This window comes from Elgaria multicarinata, chromosome 4, assembly GCF_023053635.1.
Source record: "Elgaria multicarinata webbii isolate HBS135686 ecotype San Diego chromosome 4, rElgMul1.1.pri, whole genome shotgun sequence".
Lineage (NCBI taxonomy): Eukaryota > Metazoa > Chordata > Lepidosauria > Squamata > Anguidae > Elgaria > Elgaria multicarinata.
Genome location: NC_086174.1, coordinates 79,707,003 through 79,731,079, shown reverse-complemented (window position 1 = coordinate 79,731,079; position 24,077 = coordinate 79,707,003). Strand labels below are relative to the sequence as shown.

Sequence of the window (24,077 nt, the reverse complement as noted above, 5' to 3'; positions counted from 1 at the left end):
GATCGCACCAGTGCTCCAGCGCAAAGGTAGGTCTTTAAAAAAAAAGAAGCCCTGACCCCGCTCCTCCCCACTTCCGACGGGCACGGAGCTCTTGCAGAGGCAGGACTATACTGGGATGGCTACCCACATGTCTCGTGGTCTCGGAATCATCCCGGGATCGCTGGAAAAAGCGAGAAAAATGTGTAGGGCCATATCCCGGGGAAATGCAGAGATCATCCCTCCCTGTTCACAGGATCCCCTGTGCGTCATGTGGATGCACCGGGACGATCCCCAGGATATCACCCCAACTAGCCATGCCCCTAGCTTTTCAAAATATAATACGCAAACACAAATAGTATTTTGTCTGTTGTTTCAATCTTGGGGAAAGAACTCAACTGGGGTGACCCAGATGAATGCCAGAAACAACACATTTCTAGGCAAGTGAAAACAATGAAGAGCATGCAAATGGATACCTGGCTTGGCTCCCTTGTTGTTCGTATTCTGCCCTAAGGCAGCAGTGGAGGGACGGCTGGATGAAGCAGCTTTTTTGTCTTGTAATTTAGAGCTTTCAGACACTAAAAAGAAAAGAGGCGAAAAGAAAGATCAGTGAATCAAATCGCTACCAAGTCAAGCCAATTAGGAAATGCAGCTTTCGGGCTTTGGTTACACACATATATGCATGCAAAACCTACTTGGGCCATTTGGTTGCTGGGTCAAAAACAATGGAAGCTTTGGAACTATGGATCCCAAATAAGAAACATCTACTATGTCCTAAAGTAGCATTCAGAATAGAAAAATAGGACCTCCTATATTCTTCCAGCACGCTTTGTTGGCACAAGGCATGCTGGAAGAAGGGAACTATTAGAACAACTTTTTCTAACTATAGGCCAACAGATGTTGTTGGACTACAAGTGCCATCCTCCTTAGCCACCATGCTTGTAGTCCAACATCTGGGGTACCACGGTTGGGAAAGGCTCTGTTATAGTGACATATGGCAGCCTTACTCAACATAGTGCAGACATTGCAATTGTATCAGCGACCACACACATTCCTTTATAAGAAATGCTCCATAACAGAAGAATTTTTACAGGTTTCAGATTCCACCCAAAATTCATTGCATGCAAAATCTATTTCTCAGGACTGAGTGTTCAATCTTTGAAGCTACACAGAGAGGCTTCACGATGCTCCTTGCCAAAATAAAAATCTCCTACTAACTTAAAGATGAGTAAGTCAGAGAGATATTTGTTATTTATCAAATACATGATATTCATTGCCATAATTAACTTTGCCAGGTGTGGTTTGTTATGTCATCTAAACCCAGCGAGGGTGCGTGGCAGGATAGGTTACAAACCACTCCACAACCCTAGAACAAGCCCTGGGTTCTGGGGTGGTTTGTAAACCCATCCACCATGCACCCTTGCTGTGTTTGAATGACAAAATGACCATACCATAAGTATGGTAATTTCGTGGCTCAGGGCATGAAAATAAGGTATGGCTCATTTTTCTTCCCTGATCACCCAGTCAATATTTCTATTAACTTCATAGACACGCTGATTCCTACTGCCCCTTCATAAAATCACACATTTTGTTAGACAATTAAGAAACATCCTGATGTGTTGAAAGCCACTGAACAGAAATATTTCAGGCCGCAGTAAATGTAACACTACGTGCAAAGGAATGTCTGCAATATTTTATGAAACATGCCGGAATCAATCTCTAGGCACCAGTATCTTATCACATTCTGAACTCAATGAATATACTGAATTATGTATTTCAAACACAAATACTCTGTTGCATGAATTTTTAATGACATTAGCTTCAGACAAAACCAACAAGGCAGCAATATTAAGGGGAATGGTTCATATTGGTAACAGCGTACAATGGGTCTTGGCTTACATTAATGTGGAAGTCGATGGTCCAGACAGGCACATTTATTTAGTTTAATGAAATCTGGAAACAGCAACAGTATTACTCACAGCATGGTGGTGCCAACGGCTGTGGGCCTAAGAACATGTCTAAAATTAGCTCAGTCATCAACGGTGAGCGCATACTTATTTGATATATTTTATCAGACAATTTTATATATTTGACTCAGCAGGCTCTAGGCTATGAAGGCTCATGCCACAAGAAATATATCAATTTTTAAAAGTACCACAGGACTCTTGATTGTTTTGTTCACTGCATGAGGGGGCGGAATTCTGCTGGTGCACTGGGGCTTCCCCTTCCTCTCTTTTGCACCTACTCACCTGCCCCATATATCTACTCTGGAGAGTCCCCCATTCTCCAGAGCAGATTTTGGGGGACTGCAAGGGAGTTGCCCATTCTGCTGGCGGACAGATACATGTGGATAGAACACTAAGATGGTGCTTCTTCTGGAATTTACATTTATTGTGTCACAGAAAAACTGTCTAAAAAGTAAAAAAATACGTATAGGACCTGTTCGCACGATCATGAGGTGGAAGGAACAATAGCCCATGGCAACAAGACACCTTCACAGGGTTAGCTCAGCACAGCAAGCTACACTGACAAGGGTAATTCTGCAAATTTCCTTGGTGTGCACTGGGGGTTATTTCCCCATCTATGATTGTGTGAAACCAGTCACAGAAGGGCTGACAAAGAATGGTTTGATCATACTTTAAAAAATAATAATCACAGTACAAGCCACAGTTCTTGAACTGAGAGATAATTCTTCCAAGGAAGCCACTGAGAATAACAAAGAGATTGACCTCTATGATTGGTTCCACACTGGAGGCATTTCATGAATCAGCTAGAAATAGAATTAAAACAGAGGTTCCGCACACCCCTTATTTAGTACTATATTATCCAGCAATGCCTCCCCCATAGCTGAGATCCTTCTATACTGTTTACTCAGAGGTAAATTCTGTTCAGGAAAGGTCCTTTGCAATGTTACTTAAAAGATTACTGTTTGCAGGTTCAGACTATTTAACTGATTCCTGTTAAAACTGGCTTTGAGTTTAGATACTGTATTTACCCTCTGTAGCAGCATGGGCATGATACAAAGGCCTCCACAGGAAGTAGAAAAACAGGCTCCCCCACTGGACTGCAGTGCCTTTTAGAAACAGAAGGAGCCCCTGTGCAACTCAGGGCCCAACCCAATAAAACAACAAGAAAAGCAGCAAAACCAGCAGATTAAAACAGCAGCTAACCTCCTGCCAGCTACTAATCAATTATGTGCAGTCAATCGTGCAATTGCATAGATCTTCTCTGCCTCATCTCAGTTGGTCACTGATGTCATAATTTTGAATTATTATTTTTTGTTTACCATACTTGCTGGAAAATAGGAAGTCTAAAGGGAAGATACACCTATGGAAGAAGGGCAACTCTCCCATTTAATTTTATATGCAGCTTTGCCAGCAGTTCTTAAATTCTAGGTCTGTCTTAAAAGTTATGGGCACCTAGAAGAGTGGCAGGGAGTTCCAGGGAGGGAGAGAAATACTGAATTGAAATGTGTGAACACACACAACACAGGACTACTTGTAGGTTAAGAAGAGGACAGAAACACATTCTAAACACAAAATAATGAATAAAGATGCCTGATGGGTAAAAAAAAAAAAAAAACCCAAACTGATGAAAAAATGTTTGCTGCAGTTTAGAACAAATCCTGAAGCGCATGAAAACTGCTACAGGTGTTTAATGCACTTCAACAGTTTCATAATAATGCAAAAATAAGAAAAGGGGGTTAGCATCAAATGATGGCTCTGCACAGCAGAAAGCATTTTTGCTTGTATAAGTCAAGGCATCCTATTTTCACCAAACTCCCACTACCTAATGGAGGGTTCTGGAGAGTCCCCAAAACTTAAGGAGCAATATTCCAGGGGCCCGGAAGAAACTGGCAAAAGCCAGGTGCCCTGTGTTGCATGAGCAAAGGTGCTTTCTCCTAGTGTAAAGGCTGCAGGGCTAAGCTTCATATTCTCATTCACCAGGAAGTTACAGGAAGCCAGATTCCGGCAGAACTTCAGGGAAAACTTCCTGACTGTTAGAGCAGTACGACAATGGAACCAGTTAGCTAGGGAGGTCGTGGGCTCTCCCACACTAGAGGCATTCAAGAGGCAGCTGGACAGCCATCTGTCAGGGATGTTTTAAGGTGGATTCCTGCATTGAGCAGGGGGTTGGATTTGATGGCCTTATAGGCCCCTTCCAACTCTACTGTTCTATGATTCTATGAGAAGCACTAGTGATCTGCACAGGCAAAATGCAGAGCTAATTTAACAAATCAAAGTGGTACAGATTCCTTCCTGTTTCTAATTCTCAAATCGGTAGGTGTTCTTACGCACTTTTGGTATAACAAACAGAATCTGACAGCTTAGAATTCTGTTCCCCCCCCCCTATTTAAATTTGATTCAGCTACATCTGTAAAAGGTTTAACTTCAAGGATTAACTCCAACCCCAAATTGAATATTATTATTATTATTATTATTATTATTATTATTATTAATATTATTATTATTATTATTCAGAGCACCAAACAAAACACCACTAAGTCTACTGTTGGGATTTCCGGAAACCATACTGTGTTAGGTTCAGTCTGAAACATAAAGCTCATGAAGGCTGTTTTCAGCTTCTGTAATAAACAAACAAACACAAGCAACCAGAAATGAGGTGCATCCAAATATACCAATAGCCTTTTCACTCACCACAGACTTCACTTTGCACATACTATTCCAAAAGCTAACAATCTCCCCTGCACCTCCATAATTATATAAACTGGAACATCATGTTGTTCCTCCACTGATCTCTTGTGTTTCCAATATATCCTCATAATGGCAAGTATACGGTAGGGAATTGTTGTCAGGCTGACTTAATTTATTAAAATTGTGCCACTTTTATTAAGACAACCTGTTTTAAACTGAACTGGTTTTTACGAGTTTGCCTTTGGGTATTGCAGCTAATGAAACAAATGTCCTTGTGAAGTGCAATGTTTAATTTATATACAATTACAGATATTTATAGTGCAAAGCAGGTATTATCTTCAAGTAAAGTAAGTAGTAACGGCATAGGAGGGGGAGATTCTGAGCAATTATGAAGTATCTTCATTCATAAAAAGCAACACTAGACTTAGCACATACAGCTATGCTCTATGTTTCACCTGGCTTCTAATCATTTATGTTATATCACTCTAATACAACAAAATATTTCAGTCAGATGCTGATTAGATCTATCCAGATGCAAAGCATGACACCTGTTATATAAACATGATGTGGGTGTGACAGCATCACAAAATCTGACACCAGACAAAGACATTTGCAGCAATAGGTCTTAAAGGAATTTCAGCAGCAGCAGATGAGAGTCAAACAGAACATGTCAGAGCAATCCTATAGTAGTCTACTTAGAAGTAAGACTAATGGAGTTCATTGAGCTCAACTAGCATTACTTCTGAGTAGACATCTGTAGGATTTCATGATGTTCCATTTTATATAATTACGGTGCTGCAGGGGAGATTGTGAGCTTTTGGAATACTATGTACAAAGTGTAGTCTGTGGTGAGTGAAAAGACTATTGGTACATTTGGATGGTATATTGCAGCCTTTATAGTGATTTTTGGAAAACATAAAAACCATGTTTCTACTATTTATTTTAACTCATCCAAAGCCTGTACGGAAGACAACAGAGAGCTAGAACTATGTCCATGTACACTAAATTAAAACTGCATTTCTCCCTTAAAAGTTATGAAAGATTTATTTTATTTATTACATTTCAGTACCACCCCTTAGCCAAACCTGTCTGTGGGGGTTTACAAAGATTAAAAATATGTCCTTCCCCCCTGTTTTAAAAGTATTATTTTCCCAAAGAGCCTGCATTCTGTAAAGATAGAAGAAAGGCTATGAGGAAACTTCAATAATCATGAAAAACATGGAAACGTTAAAATGTCTGTTATTTATACTTTTCTGTTTTAAAAACCGCTTGCAGCAACTTATAAAAATAAAAAACAATGAAAGTTACATCAAAAATAAACAATACTAAAGTTGCAATAAAAGCAGATATTAAAACAGCAGAATGCATCATATTAGCATACTGAAATCCACCACTTAAATAGGAGATGGGTGGAAGAGAATAAGAAATTGTGTGCCTTAATTAAATTACTTTGGGACTACAAATGTAGTGTAAAATTAAAGGGTATCACCCCTCAAGTCACTAGGATAAACGTCATACACACACACACGACATTCAACCATTAAATATTGTCCTGAATAGACACTTTCCTTAAAAATATGTTTATAGAAAAGATGGTCATTCCTTCCACTCCACACTTCCCTGTTCATCACCACAGTCTGCATACATTTAAGCTGAACCATTTGGATCTGTTTACTCCAAGCCAATGGGCCTCAATCCTACATGCATTCATTTGTATATAAACCTCACTAAACTCAATGGAATTTGCTTGCATTTACACATCCTTTTAAATCATTCAACTGGATTGTGTATAGAATTGTTGTTACCTTGTGAAATATAACAATGCATATAGTACATTTCAAGTATTCAAAGCGCTTCACATATATTAATACAGCAATTGTAGCAACAATCCTGCAGAGTAGGGCACTATTATCATTCCTCAATAACAGAAGAAGGTGCAGAACCACTACCACCCACAGCAGTGGAAAAAGAACCTATTTGCGGGGCAAAGACAGGCAAAATCAATTTCAAAGGTGAAAGAGCCACCTTGCATATTAAACTCCCTAAAACCATTTAGTATGCTTTGTCATAGTCCCAAGACCCAGCCAGGAGCTTGGCTGGGAACTGCACTGTTTTACAGTCCTTGACTAGATGGGGTGGGGAGGGAGAGTAAGCAAGCCCATTTTGGAGTAGACACTGGTCTATTCTGGTCTTAAGCTGAAACTGAGCTTTAGGCAGGCCACTATTCTCTGTTGTCTACTTCATAAGGAATTAACTCGCTTAACCTACTGTGTGAACCAGATCTGCCACACAAAATGGCTGACTACAAAATTTATCCACCTCAAAAAAAGGGGGGGGGAGTGAAATTTTATCAATGCTCCCCGCTAAGCACTCAGCTTAGGAGGAGGGTTTTCTCCGCTGTAGCACCCCAGTTGTGGAATGAGCTCCCCAGAGAGGTCTGCCTAGCGCCTACACTACTCCTTCAGTCACCAGCTGAAGACCTTTTTATTCTCCCAGTATTTTAACACTTAATTTTAACTTAAATTTAAATTTTACTGTTTTAACTCTGTATTTTAATTTTATATCAATTTTGCTGCGTGGTTTTTATTCTGGTTGTGCTTTTTATATTGTATTGTGTATTTGTGCTTTTAACCTGTTGATTGCCTTGCTATGATTTTAATTTTTGTGAACCGCCTAGAGAGCTTCGGCTATTGGGCGGTATAGAAATGTAATAAATAAATAAAAATAATAATTCCGCACAAGCTCTAACACCTACGCAGAAGGTTAGTAGTACGCCTTGCCCTCCCTGCCATATTTCAGGTCCAGCTCCTGGTAAATGTAAAAATTAGAACTGTTGGGCCATCCAGTGCAGGGTGACCCTATGAATACGAGGTCAGGGCTCCTGTATCTTTAACAGTTGTTTTGAAAAGGGAATTTATTATTATTATTATTATTATTATTATTATTATTATTTATTTATTTATATAGCGCCATCAATGTACATGGTGCTGTACAGAGTAAAACAATAAAATAGCAAGACCCTGCCGCATAGGCTTACTTTCTAATAAAATCATAATAAAACAATAAGGAGGGGAAGAGAATGCACCAAACAGGCACAGGGTAGAGTAAAACTAACAGTATAAAAGTCAGAACAAAATCAAGTTTTAAAAGCTTTAGGAAAAAGAAAAGTTTTTAGCTGAGCTTTAAAAGCTGCGATGCAACTTGCTACAATTCAGAACAATATGGAGTATCTACGCTGCCGCCACCACACACAACCCTCTCAGTGCCAGCTCCTCAGGAACCCCCCTTCTCACACTTCAGTCCACACGGTTCAGAGAAGTGGAGGGGAGCATGCAGCTGCGATCTCCATGGTCCTGTTCATGCGACACAGTGACCCACTGTGGGCCACTCCAAAACACGATCTATAGTGGGTTAGCATGTTGTGTGGCAAGTGTCTCCCCCCCCCCCGCCCACACACACAATGGGTCAGGTACCTATACTCGCTACCCACCCTCTGCAAGAGGTTAGCGGGCATCCAGCAGGTGTCATTCATATGCATGCAGCACCTGGTGAAATTCCTTCTTCATCACAACAGTTAAAGCTGCAGGAGCCCTGCCCTCTTACCAGATATAAAAAAGGGAAGAGCTGAGAAAAATGTGTAATACTATACACATTTGTATGCAACTTTCACTAAAATGCCAAATGGCAAGACAAAGTGAAAAGGTCTTTTATTGTCATTCCACTTGCCTATACGGCTTTTAACAATACTGCACTCTAAAAGCTTTTAAGGAAGAAATGAGCATTGTAGTCTGCTTCTCTGGAAAGTAGCTCATCTTATAATGCTTTTGCATTTGTTTGTTTTCCAAGCTTTTAAGCCCAGCAATTTGATGTGCTGTTGTGAAGAGGCTATAAAATTAATGTCTCTCAGAAAGAAATGTAGTCAGCAGTAATATTGAGAAGCCTGTTCAAGATCTGCCAATCTGAACTCACAGGACAGTAGGCTGATCATATTACAGCTGACTGTTCTTCCTCAATGCTTTCAGGTCATATCCATTGCTTCCTGGTAATATTTGTTCTGGTGAGTTCCTGAAATGCTACTGCTGGGTGCTGTTTCTCCCCCCCCCCCCCTTTTTTTTCTTTTTTACATCTGATTGAATTTAATGCAGTCCTGTGCTGGGAAGCAGGATAGAGCTGGTTGGCTCAACCCTCTTTTTCAGAAAACTGCATTATATTCTTATCACCGTTAGCAGCTTCCCCCCAACCTTGTGACTTTCAGATGTTTTGGACTTCAACTTCTATCAGCCCCAGGCAACTTGATCAATGGTCAGGGGTGTTGGGCACTGTAGTCCAAAACATCTGTGGAAGGCACCAGATTGAGATAGACTTCTTTTAATATAGGCCTCAACAACTTTGTACAAACCTTCCCAGCTCCCAATGGGCAAACCTGGTCCTGAGAATACTAACCAAAGAAGTGGGAAAGGACCTACCGTCGCCAGATGAGCAGAAAGGCTAGCATTCAGCACCACACACAGGTCTGGGGTATGCTCTGGAAAAGCAGCACTAAAGGCCACGGCAGACCAGTGTCGAACGGCAATGCTGACGACACAAGAGGAAGAGCTACTCCCTTCTGCTGTCACTAACTAGGGGTCTTAATGCCAAACTCTATGCATTCGACTTCTATGGTTAGATATGGCAAGGAAAGAGTTGAGAAACTGGATTCAATTATAGACGAGCAATAATAAAAGTATTCTAGGAACAAATCATATGCTTTGAAAGGGAAATGAGTATTAAATACCCTTTATAGACAATGCTAGGTATTTAAAATGGATAGCTTCCAAAGGAGAATTAATGTCAAGTTGTTAAAAGCTCCAAAAATTTGTATAGTGGCTAGCTAGAAAAAGATGAAGGCTCCAATGACAAAGAAATAGCTGAAGAGGATATGGCGCATAACATTTATGTCTGAATTGTGGTGATTGTTAAGAGTCTGTGGAAAAAAGATAACTCTCCCTACAACTGCAGGGAGAGAGAGAGAGAGAGAGAGAGAGAGAGAGAGAGAGAGAGAGAGAGAGAGAGAGAGAGCGCTTTTAAATCACTTACATAGAGAAGGGAAACATAGATTGTTACATGAACGATCTCAAGCCATTCCCTTCACTGTCAAGAATACACACAGCTACTTAGGGCACAAGGGCACATTTAAAGAGACCCAACCCGAATTCACCTGCTTCCAGCCAACTGTAACTGTAAAGAAAAGCAATACAATTATGCACAGTTTGAGTGCATAGGCTCCTATGAGGATGCAAGATTTAATTTCTCAGAAACATTTCCTTGAATAACAATGTTAATTCGACTGCAGTTAATTCAATAACCATGGGTTATTGTGTTGTCTGAATGCAATGCATTTTCTGCAGGGTGGCTTGCCAACCATTCTGTGTTGTTTATTTTTCTTCAATAAGGCACCTTGAGAGACCATGGTTTGTTGTTGGGTTGTTCAGGGTGATTAACAAGCCACACTGGTTATGACCAACCCTGTGGAAAACATGCTGTGTTCAGACAACATAATAACCCATGGTTCAACAACAGCTAAGAATCCCTCTAATTTGGGAATTGTGTATGAGGAGATTCTAACTCTGCAACCCATTCTTACTAACATGAACCTAATTTGCAAAATAATATCAAGCAAGACAATTGGAGCAACTACAGCGTCTGACTGATAATTCTTTATTATGCTGTCAAAGAATAGAGTCAGTTGGAATACCGGATAGCATGTCTACACTGTAAGCATTAACTGCTTCTATAACAGCTTAACCATTGTGGCTTCTCTGAAGAAACCACAGACAGCTGCACACAGACAGGTTGATAGGATGCCCAATGTATTTTGAAGAACCCTTTACCAAGGGATTTTCTAAAAAACAAAAAACAAACCCTCATTAAAACCTGTTTGCATATTTCAACATGAAATTTGCAACATGAAGCTCATGGAGTGTCTACCTTGCTAGAGTGTTCTGAAAATAATTGTCAAACAGATACGACACTAAAATGACACTTAAAATTATTAATACTATCTGAGCAGGAGTTTGTAGTTTTGTATGAATATAATGGTCAGTGCACCCAATCCTAAGCACTGATTTCTTGGTACAGCAAAGTACACAATTTCCTATTTATCATTTATGTATCACTAGTGGCATGCCAGACATACCATAAGCCTACTATAATTTTATAAGTACCACACCAACATAATGTCCTTAAAATATGACACGTTCCCTTATTTAGAAATTAGAACACACGGAAGTATACATTTTAGAACAAATAATTGGTGCAAGGAAGATCTCTGATTATTTACAGTTTAGCTATCACTAATTATCATCACATTTGAAATTTAAGATTCTCACCTCCATCTTGCAAAGCTCATCTTACCCTATACTACTTTGTGTCCAGAGAAAATGCAATTAGCACAAATGGAATCATGCCACTATGCTTGTTTCCAGGTTCAATTCAAGTTGCTAGTGTATATGCCAGCAGCTTGAACTGACAGCTTCAGACCTTCTCAAGGACCACCTCCTTCCATATGTACTTCTTCACATGCTCCAACTGGAATCCACAATTGTGCTCCAAATCCTTTAAACCTTGAAGCATGGCTGGCAGCTACCAGCTGTAGGGCTCTCTCTGTAGTGGCACCCAACCTATGGAATGCCCTGCCAGCTGAGGCTTGCCAGGCCCCATCACTCTGTTGTTGTAGGTGGCTGCCCAAAATACGTATATTTTAAAAGGCATTTAGATGAATATTTTCCTATTATTATTAGTCCTCAAGAGTAACTTTGGCTGTTGCTAAATTTCTTACAGTGGCGGCCAGGATTAGAGCTCTCTGTGTATTAGACTGTATGATTTCATGTTTGATTCTTGGTTTTTCATGGATATATGGATCGCAATAAAGAAGTATGGTATGGTATTATTATTAATGTTTCCCTAATGTTGAGTGTTGTCCAGAAATTGTTGTTGGCATATAATGCTAGTTAGTTATGGAGTTATATGATCTTATTAGGAATGGGGAGTGATATATACATTTGTATACATTATATAATGTTTTCTGATTTGATAGACACTTGAGTCCCTTTTGGAAATAAGGTGGAAAATAAGATTTCAAAATAAAAACTAAATAAATTACTGTACCGATGTCCCTACTTTCCCCCATTGTTTCTCTTTACTGTCTAGCTTTACTGCCCAATCCTATGTATGTTTACTTGGAAGCTAGTCTGACTGAGTTCAATGGGGCAGTCCCAAGTAAGCATAGCATTATTCTAAACTGCAAATTCTTCAGAGTGAGGACCTTGTACCTTGCTCAGGTATGCCATTCTAGAAGTGATAACACGCTAATAAAATTTCATAACATGCATATATGCTGACTTGGAAAAAAGGTTGTTACATATAACATGTTAATATAGTCTGCTTTTCATTCTGGAAGGCGTGATTATTAAGATCTTGTGTACAGTGGGGATTTACAGTATGCCAGTACTGATTTGAGATGGCCAAAGTGGACTGCATTTTGGTGCTGAAAACATTTCAGAATTGGTGTAGGCAAATGTTTACTTTGTAACATGAAAAGGAAATGTTTGATCAGAGCCTATAATTTAAGACAGATTTTATATGTTGTTGTCTGAAATGCAAGAAAACTTGGATATTGCCTGAAATTTTATAAATATTTTCCTAGTAGCTAGCTTGAATAACTTTTAAAAACTGAATTAATTAGGAAAGAGGCAAATTTCCCCATTTTAAAATCTTTGTGGCTAGAAATTCACTCGTCATCATGACTGCCATTGCTGTGCAGCCTCTGTCACATCATACACATTTCCTCTTGCTTTTTCCACTTCCCATTGTCATGTTCCTTTGCTTTCCAACTGCAGTTTGTGCAACTATTTAATCATTAGATTTGTCCCAATAAACTACATGCTGTAAAAAACAAAAACAAAATCTAAGTGTATTTTAAAATAAGGCTAGCGAGATTTTCTTTGGAGAGGGGGTCTAGAAGAATGATGGATGCCAAATGATTTCTAGGAGCATCAGCGTTGTTGGGGTATTTTGTTTTTTGTTTTTTTATAAATTTTTTTATTTTCTACAATACTTAAACATACACATTTACATTCACATAAAAACAACAACAACAACAACAACAACATACTACATAATGTTCAATTTGAATACAAAATCTTATCTTAATAACATAATCAAAATAACCTACAAGTGCACCCCCCACCTCGGGATCTCATTCCTGATTCCAGAATCTCATACTTTCTTCTGCTGGTGGTTTCCCACTTCCTTTTGAAAACACAAATATTAGGAACTGTTTCCAAATTCCTTCAAAATCATTTGATTTAGCTATACCTCTTCTCCATTTAATATTACTTGTTAATTTATCATTAATAGCTATATCCCATACTTCTTTATACCATTCTTCAATAGAATATTCCCCTTGAATCTTCCAGTTCCTAGCTACAATCATTCTTGCTGCAATCAACAAATTCGTTATCAGTTCCTTAGTTTCCTTTTTACATTTAAAATCTTCTTCAAATAGTGACAGCAATGCAACTTTTGGTGTTCGTTCTATCTTCATTTCCACAATTTCTTCAATCTCCAAAAACACCATCTTCCACAATTTCTGAACATAGTTACATTCCCACCACATATGCAAATACGTTCCTTTAACCCCACAACCTCTCCAACAATTTTCTGATTGCTGATTGTTTATCTTATTCAATCTAACCGGAGTTAGGTACCACCTCCATACAATTTTATAATAATTCTCTTTTATTCTTACTGACATATTTCTCAACGCTCTTTGTTTCCATAATCCCTCCCAACCCTGTTGTCCTATTTGTACCTTCAAATCTGTCTCCCAAACCATTTTACCCAAATTATCCACCGTCCCTTTCTCTACCAATATTCTATATAATTCACTCATCAACCCTTTTAACACTGTTCTTTTCTCCCTTTCATTATCTTTCTTAACTATTAGTTCCTCGAACTTTGTTAATTCTCTACACTCTCCATTATCTTTTACCCACTTTTTAGTCCACTGTTCTAATTGCCAATAATTTAACCAAGTTAATTTTTTATCTTTAAAGACCTCTTCCATATCCTCTCTTGTATTCATTCCTCTTAACCATTCCCTTAATTTCATTTTATTTTTTTCTATTAAAACTTTACTTAATCTACTCTTTAATTCCTCTGGGAATTAAATGTATTTTCAAAATACTCCCTTTTCATATATATTAAATATATATATGATATTTAATATCATATATATATATGATATTAATAATATCATATATATATGATATTAAATAGAGGGGTTGGGGGGGATCATTAGGGTGGGAGGGAGGGGGATGAAGGGGGGTTTAGGGTTTATTTTTATATTTGGTGTTGTATATGTTTATGAGTTGCAGAGCACACAGGATCGGAAGGAAAATCAAAAGGGTGATTATGAATAAGAATATTAAAGTATCAACGCTCAATGTTAAAGGTCTGGGGGCAGTCGTGAAAAGGAGGAGAATAGAACAAATGTTAAATAAAGAAAGATCGGATATTATTATGTTGCAAGAAACACACCAAAAATTTGATGGCGTAAATGAAATCCGGACAAGGTGGTCTGTTTATTATGAGAAGTCATTAGGGACGTCAAAGAAAAATGGAGTAGCAATTTTGATTTCAAAAAAAAGTGGATTCATATTGGAAACTGTAAGAAAGGATGATAATGGTAGATATCTTATGATAAAGGGGAAAATAGAAAGTGAACAATATACATTAGTAAATGTTTATGCCCCTAATGAGAGACATAGAGAGTTTTTTATGAATTTATTTAATGAAATAGAGGAGTTTAGGGAAGGATATCTAATTTTAGCTGGGGATTTCAATATGGTAATGAATAATAGAGTGGATAGATCAAACCCCACAAATGTGGAAAAAAGAAATAATATTACTATATTGAATAAACTAGTAAAAGAAAAAGATTATGTAGATTGTTGGCGTTTACTGAATGGCTTGAATCCGGGATTTTCTTATTACTCCTCAGTTCATCAGACATACTCTAGAATAGATTATATAATGGTTTCAAAAGAGTTTGCAAGTAAGGTATGTAAAATGGAAATGGGGGTAATAAAGGTAACGGACCATGCATTGTTAAGTTTAGAATTTACAGTTAAAAAGAATTATAAGGAAGCGTTTAGGTGGAAACTAAACACAAAACTTTTGAAGTATAATAAGGTAGTAGAAAAAATGCAAAGAGAAATGATAGAGGCTTGGGAAATTAATGAGAAGGGAGGAACGTCAAGGGCAGTAGTTTGGGATACCATGAAGGCAGTATCGAGAGGGATATGTATTAGAGAAATGTGTAATTTAAGAAGGCAACAAGTAGCAGAGCAGGAACAATTGGAGGAAGAGATTAAGAAAATGGAGAAAGATTATTGGCAACATAAAAATAAATATAAATTAATAGAAATACAGGCAAAGAAAAAACAATTAGAAAATTTAAATTTAGAGGAGGTTCAAAAGAATTTAATATATATGTTGGGGTATTTTGAAATACCCCAAAAGCTTATAATATGGAGTCCTGAAAGGAGTGGACAGTAGATACTGTGTGCCAGCACCAGTATGAAAGAAGAAGGATTAGCTGCTAGTCCAGACCAGAACTAGAAAAACATTTAAAACTCCTGGGTACCAGCTGTTTACAGAGTTCTGAGAAGGAGAGAGTGGAGGTGGGGGCACCATTTAAATTCCAGGAGGTGAACATTATATTTTCTACATTCCTCGGATTTCTCCACCCCTGGCTGAGGTCTCATTCTAAAGTTATTGTTAAAACAACTAAAATGTTATAGCATGAACAAAAAGAAAAGCTTCTACTTTTACTTGTTCAAAATACATAAAGAGTGAAATCCAATGCAGAGGGAAGGGGAAATCAGGTTCTGAATTTTATGGAGGGGCTATAGGTCATGCTCTGCATGCAGGTCCGAGATTTGATCCGTGGCATCTCCATGTATGGCAGAAAAAACTCCTGCCTGAAACCCTGGAGAGTCAGTGTTGACAATACTGGGCTAGATGGACCGATGGTGTCAGTGTAAGGTTGCTTCTTAGGTTCCTATAATTTCATTAATTTCCTTTTCCTACTGCAGACCAATAAGACCACAATGTTCAATAGGTCACTCCAAACCTCTAGAGAGGCTTTTTAGGGCAATATAGGGAGTTGCAAGGGAGGGAGAGTTCCATTGTGCATGTTTTCTTTCTGCTCGAAACGTTTGGTATTGCCCAGACTACATTTTATGCAAATGTATGTATTCCAACATAAACTCTCTCACAAGATGTGGAGCATGTCTCAAAGCATTTATGTCTGCATGATTTATTTTAAAATATTATATTGATATTGGAAGCATTAAAATCAGATGCATTTGTTCTGCCCTTAGGCTCACAGACTGTGAGAATGATCAATCACTTCAAATAATAAATCATCATCATGGTCGACTCCTTCATCAAGTACCCCAAAAGAGATAGATTTCTTTCATTTGTATATAGAAAAGAATTACTATCTTCATTTTATGCTAGCAGAAACAAAGATTCAGATAAATATTTGTTGGTCTTAAAACAAGCATAGTAGAACTTTCAAATTCCTGCAACACCTTTGTTGCTCAGGCCTAAGTAAATCTTAGGGTGGCAAAAAGAAAGAAAGAAAGAAAGAAAGAAAGAAAGAAAGAAAGAAAGAAAGAAAGAAAGAAAATACCAGAACATTACTTCATTAGTATTATCAGAGGCAGATCACCTGAGGAACCACTTCTTACTTGTAATATTTTACTGTGTACCTGCTTTGAGCTATAACAATTTGCAAGTATCATCTTGTAATATTGGTACAATCCAAATCATATTGTCATCGTCGTTGTCATCGTCATCATCATCATCATCATCTATTTGCATAACGCTTGAAAGTGCTCAAAGTGCTTCACATTCATTATCTTATTAAAACCCATACAACAATCCTGTAAAGTAAGCCAGTACCCCATATTGCACATGGTGGTGATGGGGAACTGAGGCTGAGAGACCGGGGCTTTCCTAAGGCTACCTTGGTCAGTTTATGGAAGAGGCAAGATTTGAAAGAGGAACTTCCTGTTGCGCAGCTCAGATCCTTTAGCCATTTTCTACAGCAACTCTCCACACCATGCATCTCTGTTTTCTTTTAGAGCTGATTCATGAGTTCATACATTGCCGTTTCCCTTGTTCCTACACTGCTCCAACAACATATGAACGAACCTCACAACAAACCCATGAAAAGAACCCATGGTTTCTTGTTGGGTTGTGAACTGTGGGTTGTTCATGGTTAATAAACCATGGTATGTTAATATGGCTGGTTTCATACAACACAACCTCCCACAATTCAACAGCAACCTGATTCAACCCATATCGAAACTTGAGTATGAGATGCCTTGTGCGAACCCAGTTTTTGTATCAATCAGATCTAGACTAATAATGCAGCAATGCTTGACATGGCCCAAATATTCCAATGCATGGCATTTCTTTAAATAGTTAACATATTCACTTCCTGTGGCCAAACTGAGATTACATACTTATCTTGTGAGACAAGCACACTGGAAACTTATAAAATAAACAAGGTATCTGCCCCTGCCCCACCAATTCACAGCCATATATTTCAAAATAAATAAAAATTAAACCATTTTTTCCTGCAACATGTGCAGCATTTCCCTTGGCTGAAACAGATTCTAATGTTTCCCTTTTTTAAGAATAAGAGAGATGCTAAGCTAAGAAATTAAAATGCTGACAGCTTTGTCATTGTAAATTAAAAAGTTGCCACCACAGCAGGTAAGCACTAATGAAAACCAGTTGGCACTTGAATTTTCTGAATTAGGCTCAGGAATGGCTCAGACAGATGCTGCCACCTTATACAACACAACTTGACATTATATTCCCTACTGTGTGACTGCTCTACCTTGTCTGTAGTGTTCCCAGCTTTTGTCAAGTCTGCTGTTAAAGCAGGCTACTAATAAATATGTACACTTAAGTACTAGTAACATCTTTGGGTAACAACCCTTGAACTCCCTCCAGTCTGTTTATATTTCAAAAGCTGCATTTAAGGCTGACATTGCATTTAAAGAGAATGAAACACCACTGGCTTCCAAGAGGCCTCACTTTTATCCAGGAAGAAGCAATCATATAAACCACAGCACACTTATTATTGCTGGTAGTAGCACCTTATAATTCCATTCGGAAATAAGAGAGGGTTTTATCCAACTGAGATCGTCAGTTCCTGTACTATGAGATCAGGAAGGGAAAGTCTCGTTACATGAGCAGAAGTCCACTTGCACAACATTGAATGTAGCCGAATGAACTGTGCAGACCTGCCTCGAAGTATTTTTGTACCTTTGGCACCCTGGGGGACATAGAATCATAGAATAGCAGGGTTGGAAGGGGCCTACAAGGCCATCAAGTCCAATCCCCTGCTCAATGCAGGAATCCACCCTAAAGCATCCCTGACAGATGGTTCAGCTGCCTCTTGAATGCCTCTAGTGTGGGAGAGCCCACAACCTCCCTAGGTAACTGATTCCACCGTCGCACTGCTCTAACAGTCAGGAAGTTTTTCCTGATGTCCAGCCGGAATCTGGCTTCCTTTAACTTGAGCCTGTTATTCCGTGTCCTGCACTCTGGGAGGATCAAGAAGAGATCCTGGCCCTCCTCTGTGTGACAACCTTTTAAGTATTTGAAGAGTGCTATCATGTCTCCCCTCAATCTTCTCTTCTCCAGGCTAAACATGCCCAGTTCTTTCAGTGTCTCTTCATAGGGCTTTGTTTCTAGACCCCTGATCATCCTGGTTGCCCTCCTCTGAACACGCTCCAGCTTGTCTGCATCCTTCTTGAATTGTGAAGCCCAGAACTGGATGCAATACTCTAGATGGGGCTTAACTAGGGCCGAATAGAGAGGAACAAGTACCTCACATGATTTGGAAGCTATACTTCTATTTAATGCAGCCCAAAATAGCATTTGCCTTTCTTGCAGCCATATCGCACTGTTGGCTCATATTCAGCTTGCGATCTACAAGAATTCCAAGATCTTTCTCGTTTGTAGTATTGCTGAGCCAAGTGTTCCCCATCTTGTAACTGTGCATTTGGTTTCTATTCCCTAAATGTAGAACTTGGCATTTATCCCTATTAAATTTCAGTCTGTTGTTTTCAGCCCGGCACTCCAGCCTATCAAGATCACTTTGTTTCTGTCTTCCAGGGTATTAGCTATCCCACCCAATTTTGTGTCATCTGCAAATTTGATCAGCGTTCCCTGCACCTCCTCGTCCAAATCATTAATAAAAATGTTGAAGAGCACTGGGCCCAGGACTGAGCCCTGCGGCACCCCACTCGTTGCCTCTCCCCAGTTTGAGAAGGTTCCATTGATAATGACTCTTTGAGTCCGATTCTGTAGCCAACTGTGAATCCACCTAATAGTTGTTCCATCTAGCCCACTTTTAGCTAGTTTGTTAATCAGAATGTCATGTGGTACTTTGTCAAAAGCTTTGCTGAAGTCAAGATATATGACGTCCACAGCATTCCCACAGTCCACAAGGGAGGTTATCCTATCAAAAAATGAGATCAAATTAGTCTGACAGGATTTGTTCCTGACAAATCCATGTTGGTTTCCAGTAATCACTGCATTGATTTCATACCACTACTGCTGCCCCTCTCTTCTCTACTGAAGCTTTGATAGTCAATGATTTAATTTATATCATATAGCAATTATATGAAATACGTCTTACATTATTCACTTCACTTTTACAGTTAACTATAAATGTTATTTTTAAAGCAGCAGTAGCCACCTTATTTGTGGTGTAATACAGTATCTAATAGTCTACATCCTTCTCCCCCCATCCCCAGCCATCACCACTGACACCCCCTTGCTCCAACTGTAACTCCTCTTCTTCTCCAGCCACCGCCATCTGCCTCTTCCTCCATGCCGCACTTCGATCTTCATAGCCAGCTCACCCAGAATGCTTCACTTTACAGAAGGACCACTCCAAAGCAAGGCATTTGGGCCAGGCTGGCTTTCCAGAGAGCCCACCTGACCTCTTACTCCACAAAATTACTTAGAGTCAAGACTGGGTAAGGATGCTCACTCTCTGGGTGCCACAGATGGATGGGCAGCTGGAGTGTGACCACCACCACCTTCAAGAAGTCATTTTGATACCCTCAGAATTTGCTGCCCAGGGTGGCTGCCCTGTTCATCACCCCATTTCTGAGTTGTTAACTTAAAGCAGAAGTGGGCAACCAACATGCTTGCTCACTCCTGCATGCTCACAAACAACCCACAGTTAGCACAGTTCACACGATGTTTGATGCAAACTGGGTCAATGTCACAAAAGGCATTTCCACAATTTAAAAATACTTTGAAACAATTCATGTGCCTGAAGCTTGTTTACATACACACAGATGACCGAATATTAAGTCCATATACTATGCAAAATTAATAATGGCACAGTGTTTTGTGTATCCAGATCAACTCAATGCTTAGAACACCATGAATATTGTTCTATTTATGGTGTTTTTCCTGAATGACATCTTCCAAAAAATATAACCATAATGAATATTTTTAATCCCAGCCATTTTGACAGCTCTGGACAACATTCCCATAATGACAGCAAAATCTGTCAGCAGTACACCTGCACTTTCCTTTCAATACAGCAAGCAGAAGAGGTCAATGTCTACTCTGGTTAACAAACAGCAACTCCTCAACTACTTTACCAAACAATGCCCCACTTTGAAATGGGGAACAGACCGCAGAAACTTACTGTCTCCTGGCAGCTGATCCAGCATGGAGACTTCCATCCTATTGTTGTCCCCTTTATATGAAGCATTTTAAAGACTTTCATATTCCATTCTTTCCCCCACCCCTTCTCTTGCTTGCTATTTTCTGTGAATCCAGCTGAACAACCAAAAGTAATGTATCTCTTAACCTGATTATGTTGCATGTTTGTGATGACCAGTGTTTTTTACCAAGTCAGTATGACTGACTGACTGACTAACCTAAAGTAAAAACTGAAGGCTGATTAATCACCTTAAGTATTATTTCCTACATAGCTTGAAGGTTATTCAAGGTAAATACAAGGGGGGACAATACATACATCTTAACACTATACACTACACATACAGCACACACACACAGAGAGCGAGAGTGAGAGAGAGAGCGCTTTCAGATAACAATTTTGCTCAATGAACCAAACACCAACCGTAAAGGGAGTGAGGCTACATTGTAGGCAAGGGGAAAGGCATGCATCCTTGAATAACCAAACCTAAACCATCAAATTCAGCATCTGAAACTTTAGTTTCCATCCCCCACCCCCAAAGTTAAACTTGTTTGTGAATTTAAGAAAAATGAAATGAAATGATTTGCTCCTTTTAAACCGGTTTCTTCAACTATAAATTCATTCAATCAGCTGTGAGAAAGGACTGCTCTGATCTGCTGAAGAGACACAAGAGCTATCTTTGCAAATTCTTTCTGCATCCATTTATCATCTTTGTGTAATCCAGAAATTGTTGGCCTAATGCATTTTTGACTTTGTTAACCAATGAATCTGGTTTGACTGGGACTTGGCAGGATCAGGGCTCCCAGACTAAAATGGTGACCCATTCCATCTTCACAGTGCACACTGAGGACTCCTCCTGTTATCCAGTTAACTTCTGTGCCAACTTCAGGAGTTGCATTGCTGGCTTCCTGCAGTACCTTCAGGCTGCTTTGGAATATGTCTAGTTCTTAGGTGAGTGGACATCTTATCCAGCTGCTAATCTGCACCCTTCCAGAAACACACATTTCTGCTTCTTTGCCAATTGCTTCGGGAACTACTAGGTACCCATTGTGCTAGCAATAAGTCCCAGTATATTTTAGAGGGCTTTATATTCTGTTCACGACTGGTTGAAAAACAAAACATTCTAGATAATTTGGTGTAAATGTACTGGAGAAAGCTGCACCTCTTCTGTTTATACCTGCCATGTAGTTGACCAGGCAAGATCTCTTCCTTGCGCATTTGGCAAAAAAAGTGGAGATAGTCTAATCACTACCAATTTTGATTATTCAGCATGGTAGCAAATGCCAGATGACTTAGAATATATTCACACTAGCTTTCAGTCAGGAGCATGTTCAGCAGGCAGGAGGGGCTTAGCATCCTCCTCCCAGTGCCAGGTCATTCCAGGAGAAGCGAGAGCATGAAGATGCACTAGCAAAGCGGATATTTAAAGTCTCTCCAAGTTACACTTTGTAAAGTGAAAAGCAACAAGTTTATGGACAGGAAAACAGGATTTGCAATGACTGTGGGAAGTCTCCGGAGATCATTGCACCCTGGAGAATCTTCAGGAAAATCAAAGTACAATCCTGTACATGCTCACACAGAAGTAAGCCTGACTAAGCTCAATGGGGCTTCAGTATATATGGGAGTGAAGCTTTTCCCAATTTCCTATATAGAACAAAATTTATAACTTTCATGTTTATTCGTTATTCCGATGTATAAGTAAGTTTTCCCCAACAGAGAAAGACAGCAGTGAAACTGTAAGAAGATTTGAAATTATTGTGAAATAATATAGTAGCAGTACTAAATGCACTAACCTTGTAGAAATATACAATAAACCAGATGCAAAACCAGAAGCACCAGTTTGAGACTGGATGATCTCTCTTACGGATGTAGTCTCTGCCCCATAACAAGGCCTGAATCCAGACTGAAATGGATCTAGACAATCCACCTCATACAGAAATCCTTGGAAATTGTCCATAAACTGACTAGATTGAGATGTGGTCAAACCCGATATCTTCCATGCTGTTTGGCATCCCTTTATATCATGTATTAATCATGATTCATTTCTTCCTAAGTTCTTGTTAGGAAGAACCTAGGAAGAACTACACAATAGTCAATGGTGGGGTAATAATATTTCCAATTGTTTCAGCTACCACTCATTATGCTAGCGATAAGTTCCACTAGCACAGAGGTAGTATCTGTATGATACATGCCCCCAAAATACTGGAATGCAATTCTACTGCACAAGACAATAAAAAATAAATTATTAAATTATCCATTCAGACAGCATAAAATGAAAAAAGGTACTTTAAGCTGAATTTGAAAAGTTAAAACATCCAAAGAAAACTCTCCTCATTGATTTTTACATGTTTCTGCAATCTTAATCTGCAGAACATAAATAAGATTGCAGAACATAATTCTGCAATCTTAATCTCAAAGACAGTCTGAGTGTGTTGCTGTCTCTTGTGCTTATTTTACTCATCTGCGTTATATCATCATTAAATGAAACTAATAGTGGTACAACTGTATTGCCAAGAGTGTCTATTAATGTAGCCAATAGCTTCCCACATAACAGCACTGTGTTACAACGTAGGCAGGACCCAAACTGAATAATGCTGACTAAACCCATCTTGCATATGCCTTGGGGGAGAAAAAATATTTTATGCCATCCATGAAAAGATCTAGACAATCTGAACCCTTATCACACTGCATCTTCGTCATCATGGGGCTACTGGCTTAATTCTTAGTATGGGATTTCAACCAATAGTCACCATCTGGTCCAAGAGGCTTATATGGATTCTGTGATTTATTTTAGATCTAGTTCTGTTAAAAATAGCAGTAGGAGGTTTCAAGCATGTTTTCAAATATCACTGACTTTTTCTTTTTACTTAACCTTGAAAATGAGACTTGTGAATCATCTTTGAATTTAAATACTTTGCAAATAAAAGTGATTGAGAGCAAGCATATGTATGGACAATTAATGTTTGCAAATTATATTTCAGTAATTACACAATATAAAAGACTCCACTCATTACAGATCTCTTCTGCTTAGATTCTAATTGATGGTCCTTAATGCACATTGCACAATATCACTGAAGCGGCAGCTCATTTACTACTAAATATTTCCAAAGATTAGTATTGTTTTCAAGTGCAAAATGCCACTTTTGTGTTTTCATCTATTTAATATATACACCACCTGGGACCAAGCAGCTGCACATTCACTTCATGCAGGTGTGCACATTTCCTTTTCAAAAATGCTGGTTGCTAGGCAACATAGACATGCCTTCTTCAGAAACATGCATTTTTATTTTTTGGTTTAGAACCCACCTCCCCAATGAATGTTACCATATCTACTCAGATATTCTGTCCCTCTCTGCCATTTTTAAGCACTGATATTTTTTCTTCAAGCTTGGTGTCAACCTGTAATGGGTAAAAGGAGGAGAAAGCTAAAACACAGCATTCCTTTTGGGCCTTCAAAGAGTCCAGCAGATCTCTGAATCCTTCAAAGTAGAGGAAGTTCAACAGAATGCCGCAGCCTCCCTTTTGTCCAAGCAAGGAAGAAAACAGTGTTCCCAACCACATCAGGCTATTCATTTTTCCCACACCCATAGGCGGCTCTATATACATATCACCATGGATACTTGCTTGACAGA

General features: G+C 38.9%; 1 protein-coding gene across 1 annotated transcript in view; it reads right to left on the bottom strand.

The window, feature by feature from the left end:
• The window catches only part of MAP7 (microtubule associated protein 7), a 110,349-nt gene that overhangs the window by 54,536 nt on the left and 31,736 nt on the right, over positions 1–24,077 (bottom strand). The window contains exon 2 of the mRNA XM_063124624.1: positions 453–554. Coding sequence (XP_062980694.1) covers positions 453–554 — 102 coding nt within the window. The remainder of the gene's footprint in view (positions 1–452; positions 555–24,077) is intronic.